At 43.8% G+C, this 13,929-nt stretch overlaps 1 protein-coding gene across 1 annotated transcript; it reads left to right on the top strand.

Annotated features, from left to right (window-relative positions):
- Nucleotides 1-1,521: 1,521 nt before the first annotated feature.
- LOC141990179 (alpha-1-antitrypsin-like) lies at nucleotides 1,522-11,202 on the top strand. The gene is made up of 5 exons (XM_074957154.1): nucleotides 1,522-1,559; nucleotides 2,718-3,407; nucleotides 3,933-4,203; nucleotides 6,869-7,016; nucleotides 8,946-11,202. Exons 2-5 carry the CDS (start codon nucleotides 2,735-2,737, stop codon nucleotides 9,147-9,149), a joined length of 1,296 nt encoding a protein of 431 aa, XP_074813255.1. The 5' UTR covers nucleotides 1,522-1,559; nucleotides 2,718-2,734; the 3' UTR covers nucleotides 9,150-11,202.
- Nucleotides 11,203-13,929: the final 2,727 nt, after the last annotated feature.

The following is a 13,929-nucleotide window of genomic DNA, read 5'->3' as shown; positions in this document are numbered from 1 at the left end:
CCTGCTTCCTAGGACAGGGCCCAAGGACTTCAGCCCCAGGCAGGGGCCTGTAACCTGAGCTCCGCTAGCCAGAGCTGAAGCCCTCGGGCTTTGGCCACAGGCGCTGGGGCTTGGGCTGAAGCTTTAGCAAGTCTAACGCCAGCCCTAGCACCCCCATTAAAACAGAGTCATGACCCAATTTGGGGGCCCAACCCACAGTTTACAAACTGCTGAGCTAGACAAAACTTTGTATTCTTTGTCCTCGTTTGTCCACACATCTGGGCAGAGTTTCATTCATAGGCATTGGCTGACTCCTTAACTCCTTCATAGAGCAATGGACATTGTCTGCAGTTCTCTGATTGGTGTCTCGTACTGGCACTCTTTCATTATACATTTAGCCCCACTCTCCAGCCTTCCATCTTTGCTTGCTGTCTTCCACTTCCTCTATACCTTTGTCGCCCTTAGCCTCCATTTGAGGGAGGGAACATTATTGTCCCTCTGCGGCCCTGCAGCAATTTGACTATGTGAGGAGCCACTGAGCACTTCTGAAAATCCCACCCAGGTGAGCAGTTAGGACCTTTCACATGCCTGTCCACGAGCACACAATCCTTTTAGAAAATGAGTCTCCAGAGAGTTATTTTAAAATAGACACCTGGGCAATGCAAACTACCAAACTGACCATAGAAAACCATTGGAAAATTCTGACACTGGTGTAAAGGACACCAGTAATCCTAGTTCTAATCACACTAGCCACAGATTTGCTCTCAGGTCTAATGTGAACAAGGTCCCAGGCAGGAAATGCGTGAACAGCAAAATCTGTGGAGGGGAGAAAAAAAATCACTTGTGAAAAGGAGTAAAAAAGGCCCAGACTGGGAGTTAGGCACCTAAATATCTTTGAGGATCTGGGCCAAAATGACCCATCTTACATTTATTGTCTCCTCTACCGTATGAGAATGGGGGATATATTAAAAAAGGAGAAGGATGCAGCTTGTAGTGCGACTGGGAAATTTGTCCCCGATCCGTAAGAGGCTTTCCAGTCAGACACACAAAGAAAGCTGTGTGCGTGGATTGCAGGGTACAATTTCCCCACTCCAGCATGGCTGTCTCCCATGACGTGCTGTCACTGAATTCCTCATCTAGGGAGCACATTCTGATCTCTCTGCTGGGAGTTTATGATCATCTGAACCCCCAATAACGCGTTCAGCTTTTAGCCCCTGGCCCAGGAAAGCATATTGTGAAGAGTGGCCACTCCTGGGCAAAAACACTTCAGTGCCGGTGGAGCTCCAATCACATACTGTTTGCATAGGGAGGCTTCTGCAGGCAAGGGGGCCAACAAGAAACCCTGTTCCTTCTGCCCTCTGCCGTCCCTGGCTGGTAGCTCGAATCTGCACTGCATGGGTGAAAGGTGGGCAAAATGTCCCAGAAAAACAAGCTTCATCATTGTTTGCTCTGCATCCTCTCTCCTAATTTTTATTTGATCTGATTAATGATTAATGGAGAACACTGCTGTTCAGCAATAATTAATAGAGCAAGGAGCAGTCCAGATCAGATGGACCCAGCAGGATCCTTTGCAATGTACTGTGAGTACTGTCTTACTTTTTCCTTGGATCTCTTTGATTTCTGATTATCTGTATTATATGCACTTTAGTTTATGGAATTATTTAGTTTCCATAGGGGTGACTTTGTAACAGGTAAAGAGAACACCCTGTTCTGATTTAAAAAAAACAAAAATGCACAAAACACTCAAGGGGCCAGTATAAATTCCTCAAGGGGTGGAGGAGGGAGCTAGGACAAAGCAACTGCAGTTTATATTTTAAATGATGGGAAACTGTCAACGTTTTGACTAAAATGGCAGAAAAACATACTAGGAAGCCATGTAGATCTCTGCAGAGAGATTATTGCCAGAGATCCATTAATGACCCTTCCATTGTATTTGCCTTTTCGGAAACTGTACCAAAAATAGGTTTCAGAGTAGCAGCCGTGTTAGTCTGTCTTCGCAAAAAGAACAGGAGTACTTGTGGCACCTTAGAGACTAACCAATTTATTTGAGCATAAGCTTTCGTGAGCTACAGCTCACTTCATCGGATGTCATTGGCAGTAGAAACCCAAAGCATGAATTCTGTAGGGAACACTGCACCTTGTGTATTATAGCATATTTTTATTGAATTAGCAGTTTATAATGAGCTGGTAAACTGTGGAAAGCAAATATAGCAGCAACAGCAATCCTGAAGTGTAGATTATAAAAGTAAATTCTGTTTGTAATCCAATTTTTACTGGGAAAAGGTGTTCTGAAAGTTTTCAGTCTTTTGCAAGTTTATATGAACCTTAATACGATCTAAGCTATCTCATTTGAGAGAGCATGTGATCTCATAACAAATTTATCAGGAAGCATATATTTCTTCTGAGAGTTATTGGCATCTGAAATGTGAACTCTTGAAAGTGAGCCTTTTACATTTTTGAGAAAGGAATCTGTTTCTAGATCCATGCCCTGCTGTCATTAGTTCTGGCTCTTTGTGACAGATTAAAAAGGCCATATACAAACATTTGTGTCTTGGAAAGGTGAGTTCTATGAACTGGCCTGGAATGTGATATCAGTGGGACAAATTCATCCATAGTGTAGCTCCAGTGGATTCCACGACAGGTGTTAATCACTGAATAGTAAGCAACAGATCTCATAGTACACAGGAAAAAAGGAATACTTTTCTTAACTAACTTCTGTAAATCTAAATATTTTACAGAATAAATCCAAAGGAAAATGAAGCCCACCCTCTCTGTGTATTTGTTACTGACTGGACTTCAAGCAGTCAGTCATTGTCATCGTCAGCCTGATCACCGCAATGACTGGGATGGTCATAAAGATGCATCCACCAGGGAACACAATTGCCCTGTTGAAGAAGTTTATCCATGTGAAAGCAAGGCCTACTTCAAACTGGCCCCCAGCAATATTGACTTCGCATTTAGATTTTACAAGCAAGTTATATCAGAGGCAGCTGACAAAAATATTTTCTTCTCTCCCATAAGCATCTCTACTGCCTTTGCAATGCTGGCACTTGGGGCTAAATCAGCTACTCTGAATCAGATTCACAAAGGACTCACCTTTGACCTGAACAAGACTCAGGAAAAGGAGATACATGAAGGCTTTTGCCATCTCATTTGTGCGCTAAACCGTCCAGACAGGGAGATCCAGCTGAATATGGGAAATGCCCTTTTCCTAAGAGAGACACTGAAACCACTAAAAAAGTTTTTAGAAGATGTTAAAAACTTTTATAAATCAGAAGTTTTTTCTAGTGACTTTAACAATTCTACCAATGCTGTGAAACAGATCAATAATTACATTGAGAAGAAAACCCATGGGAAAATTGTTGATTTAGTCCAGGATCTTGATCCACTCACTGTAATGATTCTCATTAACTACGTTTTCTTTAAAGGTAAGAGTTGTTATAACATGGGCGTTTATTGCAACCATGAGCTTTGGAAGGTTGACTAAAATCTAGGACAATAAAATTTCAATTTATATTTTAAATGAAGGGACCCTGTCGTCATTGCTGGGCCTGTATAATGCTCTATCTGGGAAATACTCCAATCTGGAAAGTCATTCTATAAGATTGCAAATGTGTTTTTTTCCCCACACAAGAGTGGAAGAAACTGATTTTGAAGCAAATACCTACAATTCTATGCAACATATATTAATCTGATGGATATATACAGGCTCAGTTTAGACATGATGTTCATAACTCTATCAGGTAATAGTGGCCTTTAATCATCTAAGAGAATAGCACTAAAGCCAAGCTTCATAAAATCGAGAGGTGTATCAACTTATAAAACAAATTTGCTGTAAATAAAGGTGCAGGATCAGATCCTGTGGGCTTAGTGCACTTGAATTAGTCTGATTCATACTAATATTTCCTTTTTGCAGTATATTCAATTGCATTCTCTTTCTTTTTTGCCATAAGCCGATTGGGAAAAGCCCTTTAATTATTTTTACACAAAAGAAGAGGATTTTTTTGTGGATGGGAAAACCTCTGTTAAAGTTAATATGATGTACCGCAAGGGCAGTTACAAACATCACTATGATAAGGAGCTGTCTTGCTGGCTGGTGCAAATACCTTACAGTGGAAAGGCTGTCGCATTGTTTATTCTGCCTGATGAAGGAAAAATGAAGGAGGTGGAAAAAGCTCTCATGAATAAAACTTTGTCTAAATGGAAAAAGGCCTTCAAAGAAAGGTAATCTTTTAGCTACAGCTACATTAAGAAATGTTTTACTGCAACAAAGGAGGGCAACAAAAATGATTAGGGTTGGAGCACATGACTTATGAGGAGAGGCTGAGGGAACTGGGATTATTTAGTCTGCAGAAGAGAAGAATGAGGGGGGATTTGATAGCTACTTTCAACTACCTGAAAGGGGGTTCCAAAGAGGATGGAGCTAGACTGTTCTCAGTAGTACCAGATGATAGAACAAGGACTAATGGTCTCAAGTTGCTGTGGGAGAGGTTTAGGCTGGATATTAGGAAAAACTTTTTCACTAGGAGGGTGGTGAAGCACTGGAATGGGTTACCTAGGGAGGTGGTGGAATCTCCTTCCTTAGAGGTTTTTAAGGTCAGGCTTGACAAAGCCCTGGCTGGGATGATTTAGTTGGGGATTGGTCCTGCTTTGAGCAGGGGGTTGGACTAGATGACCTCCTGAGGTCCCTTCCAACCTTGATATTCTATGATTCTATGAAATTAGGACAGAATCTCACATGAAAACAAACTATTAAGGGCAGATAGTTCAGCTGAAATCTGCACACAGAGGGCCCCTTAAAGAACAGGCCTCCCTTTCCTTTCATGAAAAGGGGCAGATGGGAAGGATGATTTAGTGGATAGGACCTTGAACTATGATTCAGGAGACCTGCGTTCAGTTCCTGGCTCATCCACAGATTTCCTTGGGCAGGTCACTTTATCTGATGTTTGCCCAGGTTCCCCATCTGTAAAATGAAGATAATACTTCCCTACCTCACAGGGGAACGGTGAAAATAACATTTATTCATTAATTGTGAGGCACTCAGGTAGTGTAGTGATGAGGGCCATACACAGTCTGTTGCTTCTGTGGCAGGATCAGGGTCTGCATGGGGACTAGGTGAGTTCTCACCAGGTGAGAAGCAGAATACTATGCTCTCCCAATGATCCTGTGATGATTATATAGAAAACGTACTAGAGCATGGGGGTTCTGTGATGGGCAGGGTATGGAACCTTAGTCCAAACTTACCCTCCAGGGCAGTGGTTCTCAACTGTGGTCCACCGCTTGTTCAGGGAAAGCCCCTGGTGGGCCGGGCCGGCTTGTTTACCTGCCACATCCACAGGTTTGGCTGATCGCGGCTCCCACTGGCCGCGGTTCGCCGCTCCAGGCCAATGGGGGCTGCGGGAAGCGGCGTGGGCCGAGGGATGTGCTGGCCGCCCTTCCCGCAGCCCCCATTGGCCTGGAGTGGCGAACCACGGCCAGTGGGAGCCGCAGTCGGCTGAACCTGCGGACACGGCAGGTAAACAAACCGGCCCGGCGCACCAGGGGCTTTCCCTGAACAAGTGGTGGACCACAGTTGAGAACCACTGTTCTAGGAGTATGTCTACACTGCAATAAAAACCCGTGGCATGGAGTCTCACATCCCGTGTCAGTGACTTAGGTTCGTGGGACTCAGGCAGAGCTGGAGTGTGGACTGTGACTGGACTGTGTGTGGACTGTGGCTGCAGTCCAGACTCTGAGACCCAACACCTTGCGGGGTCTCAGAGCTGACATACCAGCCTGAGGGTCTACCTGGGCCAGCTGCAGCCATGCTGTGGATCTTTTATTGCAGTGTAGACATACACTTAGGTTCCTCCCGTGTGTTTTACTTGGGGGGAAAGGTGACCCAGGTCTAAGTTACACACACCAAGTTGTCACTCTCTGTACTGACTGCAGAGGCAGTGTGGTCCAGTGGCAAGGCACTGAGCAGGGAGTCAGATGACCGGGGTCCTTTTCTGGGCTTTGCTACTCATCTGCTGTGTGACCATCTCTCTGTGCCCCAAGCCAGGTCTACACTTAAAACTTGGGTCGACATAGCTTTGGTGCTGAGGGGTATGAAAAATCCACAAGGTGCTGTAGCTATGCCAACCTAACCCTCTGTGTAGACACAGCTAGGTCAATTGAAAAATCCTCCATCAACCTAGCTACCATCACTTGGTGGGGTGGAGTTCCTACAGTGATTGACAAAGTCCTTCTGTCTCTGTAGGCTGAGTCTAACTATTGGGTTATAGAGCCATAGCTACAGTACCACAGCTAGGCTGCTGTAGCACCCATAGTGTAGACATGGCCTCAGTTTCTCCATTTGTAAAATGGGGCTAATGATACTGATACTGAGAGACTTACCAATGAACTCCCTGATAGTGGGGAGTACGCATCTGGCACTGGCACCTTTGCCACCACACCTTGCCACAGGTTTCCTTATGTCCCTGGACAGGGGACTTGTTGAGACTTGTATGTGGCATGGCCAGAATACTACTCCACTCTGGCAATTGCCAGGTGGCAGATGGCCTACTGGAGCACCTTAACCTGCTGCCCTAAATTAGAATACTACCAAGGCTTCTCTAATCTACATTAGGCCCAGGGCCATCATAAAATAGCTCCAGAATGAGTGAACTACAATGGAATCTTGCATAAAGTGGTATACTTGAGAATATAGGCCTTTGACAAGGAACTCTCTTCCATAGATACTCAGTCCTTACTCAAACACACTGTTCAAACCTGCTGGTCAAATACAGCACGCAGACTCTTTAACAGTTTGAGAGGAAAATACAAGTGCCACCAACTTGACCCTATTCTGTAGTGGTCTCTGAATGAGACGATTTGCCAGAAATTTTCTGTATTTCTTTTTTAACAGAACAATATATCTGCACATTCCAAAATTTTCTATTTCTGGTACCTATGACATAAAAGAGATATTCCAGAAAATGGGTGTGATCGATGTGTTCACTGACCAAGCTGATCTGTCTGGGATCACTGAAAAGTCTGAACTAAAGGTTTCAAAAGTAAGTTTGTAAACGAAGATGGTAACAAATGGATTTGTCTGTTCCTACAAATGTTACATTTATATTTTATAACATTGAAGGGTTTGATCCTGCTCTCATTGTACTCATTGGCAAAACTCACTCCGACACCAGTGGGTACAAAGAAAAGGGGACAAAGAGAGTCTGTCTCTGCTAAAATTGAGAATTAACATGCTTAGAAGGGATTACACATGTGTACAGAGGCTGGAGGACATCAGGAAAAGACAAGTACAAAATAAGATAATATTTTGGCCATTATATAGAATTATTAAAAGGTAACAAATTGGACTTGGCAAAATATTCTCTAACTCTCATTAGAGATAGGCTTGGAAGTAGAGTCCTACGCGGATACAAATTTATATCCGCGGATGCAGATATCTGTGGATATAAATCTCTATCCGCGGAATCACAGAGCTCTCCCAGGAACTGCAGCAGCGAAAGGAGCAGAACGTGGGACTGCCGCTCCCAGGAGCCAGGGCCCCACACTAGCAGCTCCTCCGGTGTGGCTGTACTGCCTGCAGCCCTGCCCCCATCTCTTCCACACAGCTGTCTGCATCTCCTGTCTGGGGGCAGGCATGCTGCTTGAACACAAGAGTGCGACCAGGGACAGCTGCCGGTGAGCCTGGTGCCCACTCGCAGTGGGCGAGACTGGGGGTAGTACAGCCGCCCCAGAGGAGCTGCCGGCTCAAGGCGCTAGCTCCTGGGAGCGGCAGCCCCACGTTCTGCTCCTTTTGCCGCTGCGGTTCCCGGGAGATCCCTGCAGTTCTGTGGATATCAATTTATATCCATGAATATCTGCATCCATGGATATCAATTTGTACCCGCACATGGCTCTACTTGGAAGGACTACATTTTTATCAATAAATGTCGATTTAACCATAGTCACACAAACCAATGAAAAAAAAATTTCCATCAATGATAATCTAAATTTACGGCTAGGCAAAGTAAGAAAAAATGTTCCTTGAGAATGTATTAGAGAATGATTTAAGGATATTTACTTTGTATGTTTGGACATGTGATGTTGACGATTTGTGTTTCAATGGTTATAAAGGGATAAGACTTTGAATCTCAACATTTACTGTCACTAAATAATTATTATCGGCCCCCCGCCCATAATTTCCTGCAACTGTGAAAATGTAAATGAATAAAAAGAAAAAAGCGTAGAAACTTGTAATTTTGCACAACTATGAAAATTTAAATAAATCAATATAGAAAAATGCTTAAAAATAAACATTGATATTATCCATCAACATTATTTTTAAAAAATCTCGTATTCTGCCAACCATCAACATAGTGCCTCACCAACATCTTTGAATTCTTTGGTGGGGGGCTCAACACACATGTACATAAGGGTGATCCAGTGGATATAGTGTGCTTTGACTTTCAGGAAGCCTTTAACAAGGTCCATCACAAAAGGCTCTTTAGCAAAGTAAGCAGTCATGGGATAAAGGGGAAGATCCTCTCATGGATCAGTAACCAGTTAAAAGGGAAAAAAAGAGTAAGAATAAATCATCAGTTTTCAGAATGGAGGGAGGTCCCAAGAATCTGGACTGGAACCAGTGATGTCCAACATATTCATAAATGATCTGGAAAAAGGGGCAAACAGAAGGAGTTTTTCTGCCAGCATACTAACACTGCCTCAATGTTAGCTAAGCCAACAGAAGCACTTTTATCAGCTTAGCTACCTCTACACTGGCATTGCTATATCTGCTAGGAGGTGTGGGTTTTTCACACGTGCGGCCAACCTAGCTATTCCAGCAACACACTTTGCAGTGTAGACTTGGCCTTACCCTAGCTGATTCTTAACAGTTGATTTTCTAAAGAACGGTGTTTTAAAAATAAACAAGTTTATCTCTTGCTATTATTCAGGGCTCAATAGCCAATGTAATGTTTTGCTTCATTTCCTTGCAGGTCATTCACAAGGCTGTATTGAATGTTCATGAGAACGGCACTGAGGCTGCAGGAGTCACTGTCGTGGAAATTTCATGGAGGTCTGGTCAAATTTCTGCTCCTCCTCGAATTAAATTCAACAGGCCCTTCTTGCTGATGATTTTTGATAGGCATACCCACAGCATCCTCTTCTTGGGGAAAATCATAAACCCTAGTGGAAAATAAGTGATCAGCTGCTGATCATGTGTGCAGTGCTTCCACGTAGTGCTGGCAAAATTCAGGTGATTCAGCAAAGGACATGCACAGTGCTAGGGACTGTATTTAAGACCATTATTAACGTACATTCCTAAACCCACAAAACATGAATGTAGCATTTCCTTGCCTATAAACAGCTGATATTTCTTCCTTGCTGTGTACAACTTACATCATAACAAATCACCAATAATCTAAATAAGTCTGATTTCCTTTCCCCTATTTTGTAAGTAGTCCTTACTGAAAGGCTCCTGTGCGGTCTTTAAGATACACAGGGCTTGGCTACAAAAACAATTAGCCCACCACGAGCTGGGGTGTGAATCTACCCTGCACTAGCCTGCTGTGGACTTACTGTCAGTGTGCACCCTGCTGACTTGCGTTAACAGTTTGTTAACGTGCTTTGAGCTCATTCCAAAGGGAGCTAGATCAGAATGCTCTAATGAAGTGTTGACACACGTGAGCAGGGTGTAGGTGGACAGTTAGACCACAGCAAGGTAGGGCAGGATAGATTAGCAACCCCAGTTTGCCATGGTCTAATTGTTCGTGTAGACAAGACTAAAGTCTCTCAGATGAGTTGATCTTTCCTGTACTCCTTAATGTTTTGGGGAAGGGGGACTAGTCTGTTTTATCAACGTGATTAACTGACTGGTGATGATTGTTCCCAGCATCCTGTTCTTTGATACTGCAAGGAATTCCTGGTCTGGTCTCTTCTACTGCGGGTCCAGGTGCTGGTCTGAAGTTGCAGATTCAGCTACTGGGTTAATTTTCTTTTGGGGTTTGTCTACACAGGGAAAAAGCCTGCAGTAGCTGGCTTACACTAGGTAATGCACACTAGGCACTCTGCACTAATTCCCTGTGTATAGACTCTTACTGTGGACCAACATCAGGTCTACACTACAGACCTATGTCATTTGTAACTACATCGCTCAGGGGTGTGAAAAATCCACGCCCCTGAGCGACGCAGTTATACTGACCTAACTCCCTATGTAGATAGCACTATGTTGGTGAAAGAGCTTCTCCTGTTGACATAGCAACCGCCTCTCTGGGAGGTGGATTAGCTACGCCAACAGGAGAGCTCTGTCCTGTCAGCCTAGGAGCTTTTTCACTTAAGCGCTGCAGCAGCTAAGCTGCGTTGATACAGCATTTTAAGTGTAGACCTGCCCTAAGCGTTCCTTTGTGGGCATTAGCTTAATGCCCTTTGGAAGCGTTCTAAGCTAAACTGCCTGAGGGCACTCAGTGCACTGGAGGAGTGTCATTCCACAGAGAGTTAGAGAGGAGAAGACCGTGCACTTTAAATTCACACCCTAGCTTACTGTGCACTAACTTCCTCATATAGCCAAGCCCCTGGTCTGCACAAGAAAGGGTTTGTCGGTATAGCAGCTATTACCGGCATTTCCGCATATGCAAACCTCCACCCCCAGTGGAGACAGCGTATACAGGCAAAAGAGGTGGGTTTTTTTGGCCAGAATAGCTTATGCTACTTCCCCAAATGAAATAAGCTGTAGCAGCAAAAAATTGCTGGTATAACTGTGTCCACACAAGGGCTTTTTGCTGGTATGTTATTAAATCTTATAAAAATTCACACCCTTAAAGGATATTATTATACCGCCAAAAATTTCCACTGTTGACCTGCCTTATTCTCTCCAACAGTTCTCGTTTTGCCTACCAACAGTTCACCTCTATTGTCACATATTCTAGCTATCTTGTTAGACTTTCCTCTAAAACAGAGGAAGGTGGAGACAAATTATAACTCCACAACACCTGTTCTTGTGCAGCACACTGGGGCCATGGAACTTTCTTAGGGACTTCTAAACTACTTTTAAACTCACAGAAGTAACACAGACTCACATACAAAATGCAGATACTGTCTGAGGAACTGCCTTTCCAAACGTTAACTGCATTATTGTGACTGTTACTGACTAAAGAAACATTGGGACCTGAAATTTTGAGTCTGGAACCTGCCTGAGTCTAATTTTTTTGCTTTTGTATTGTATCATTTTTCAGTAACTTTTAATCAATTAATGCCATTTTAAGATATTAGCAACATTAAAATTTTCTGTGTCAAAGCCTCTTTGAGGTTCTCATTATTCAAAAGCAATAAATTAATACTACTATTAATGAACTGTAGAGTCTGCTGATAAGGTGAGTCCAGAAATTTTGTACAGCAAACAAGGATCAAACATCCTCACTGAAAATTTTCTTTAAACTTTGAACAGATCAATATGGACATAGATGAACACAATTTGTTGGGGAAGAGTCAACATGGCTTTTGAAAGGGAAACCATACCTCACCAATCTATTAAAATTCTTTGAGGGGGTCAACAAACATGTGGACATGGGTGATCCAGTAGGTATATTGGACTTAAACTTTCAGAAAGCCTTTGACAAGGTCCCTCCGCAAAGGCTCTTAAGCAAAGTAAGTGGTCATGGAAGAAGAGGGAAGCCCCTCAGATGGACCAATAACTGATTAAAAGACAGGAATCAAAGGGTAGGAATAAATGGACAGTTTTCACACTGGAGAGAGGTAAATAGTGGTGCCCCCCAGGCATCTGTATTGGAACCTGTGCTGTTCAACATATTCATAAATGATCTGGAAAAAGGGGTAAACAGTGAGGTGGCAAAATTTGCAGACGATACAAAATTACTCATGCTAGTTAAGCCCAAAGCTGACTGTGAGGAGATACAAATGGATCTCACGAAACTGGGTGACTGGGCAATAAAATGGCAGATGAAATTCAGCGTTGATAAATGCAAAGTAATGCACATTGGAAAACATAATCCCAGCTATACATATAAAATGATGGGATCTAAATTAGCTGTTACTACTGAAGTAAATTTTTTGGAGTCATTGCAGATGGCTCTCTGAAAACACCCACTCAATGTGCAGCAGTAGTCAAAAAAGCTAACAGAATGTCAGGAACAATTAGGAAAGGGATAGATAATAAGACAGTAAATATCATAATTCCACTACATAAATCTATGGTACATCCACACCTGCAGGCAGTTCGGTTGCCCCCATCTCAAGAAAGCTATGAAAAGGTACAAGGAAGGGCAACAGAAATGATTAAGGGTGTGGAACATCTTTCATATAAGGAGATTTAAAAAGCCTGGGACTTTTCAGGTTGGAAAAGAAACGACTAAGGCGAGAATATGCTATAGGGCTATAAAATCATGGATGGTGTGGAGAAAGTGAATAAGGAAGTGTTCTCGACTCACATAACACAAGAGCCAGGGGTCACCCAATGAAATTAATGGCAGCAAGTTTAAAACAAACAAAACAAAGTATTTCTTCACACAATACACAGTCAACCTGTGGGACTCTTTGCCAGAGGATGTTGTGAAAGCCAAGCCTATAACAGGGTTCAAAAAGGAACTAGATAAATTAATGGAGGATAGGTCCTTCAATGGCTATTAGCCAAGATGGTCAGTGATGCGACTTCATGCTCTGGGTGTCCCTAGCCTCTGACTGCCAGAAGCTGGGAGTGGACTTGCTTGAATGTATAGGAAGTAAGTTGTCATGGGAGACTTTGAATCAAAATTATCTGTGTTATGGGATTATTTCAGTCACGTCTGAGTTACCTTGTAGCAGCTATAGACAACAACAGCACTTTTCTGTATACTGATTTTGGAATCTTGTTTTACATGCCAAAACCAAAATTAAGGCAATGATCAAGTTCTCAGATATGACAATGATATGATTGAGAGATATACAGATAGTTAAGCTCTCAGAAATCACCAAAAGTGGAATGTACAGCCTTATCTGTACAGAGCCTGCACCCCCAGCTGGATCCCTCACCCTCTCCCACACTCCAACTCCCTGAGCCAGCCCAGTGAAAATGAGCGAGTGAGGGTGGGGAGAGCGAGCGACAGGGGAGGGGGAGAGGGGGCGGAGAATGGAGTGAGCTGGGGCGGAGCCTCAGAGGAGGGGCAGGACAGGGGGTGGAGGAAGGGTGTTCAGTTTTGTGCGAGTATAAAGTTGGTGATCCTATGGCTGACAGGGCATGGGTCACTCAATGATTGCCAGTTTTGTGTATTCCCTCTGAAGCATCTGGCACTGGCCACTGTCAGAAGACAGGATACTGGGCTAGATGGACCATTGGTCTGATCCAGGATGGTCGTTCTTATGCCATAACAACTGGAGCAGGGAGCTGGGCCCAGCCCTGCAGCACAACAACTGCTGTGGTGCGGGAGGCTCGTTCTCCAACCCATCCCCCACCACCTCTCCTCCGCACTGGGCCAGGATTAGGGTTGCAGCGCTGGGCCAGAGGTTACTGCTATGGATGGTCAGTGCCCCCTCTGCCATTTAGTATGGTGCACCCATTGGCTCAGGAGGCTACATCTACCCTAATCTAGGGAGGGATTTGGGAAGGGGATGTCCCCGCCACCTCTCATTGATGTACCTGGGCAAGTTCATCTTAAGCTGCTGCTCCCTGATCTATCCTCCGACTGTAATAGTTGCCTTACTTCCTTGCAGCCCCTTCACAAGACCCTGCTGAATGCTCATGAGAATCGCACTAAGGCTGCAGCAGCCACTGCTATGGAAATAACATTAGAGGCTCGCCTCCAACCATTAAATTCAACAGACCCGGCCTGATGATTGTTGATCAAACCACCCACAGCCTTCTCCTCATGGGGAAAATCATGAACCCTGCTGAAAAACAATATTGTATCCATTGTTATACATGTTGCAGTGCTTCTACTAAGTGGTGTGTGAATTCCCATGATTCTGTGCATGTTCAGACCACTAGATACT

The sequence above is a fragment of the Natator depressus genome, chromosome 6, assembly GCF_965152275.1.
Source record: "Natator depressus isolate rNatDep1 chromosome 6, rNatDep2.hap1, whole genome shotgun sequence".
NCBI lineage: Eukaryota > Metazoa > Chordata > Testudines > Cheloniidae > Natator > Natator depressus.
The sequence above is the reverse complement of the archived record's forward strand: the minus strand, read 5'-3'. Positions and strand labels throughout refer to the sequence as shown.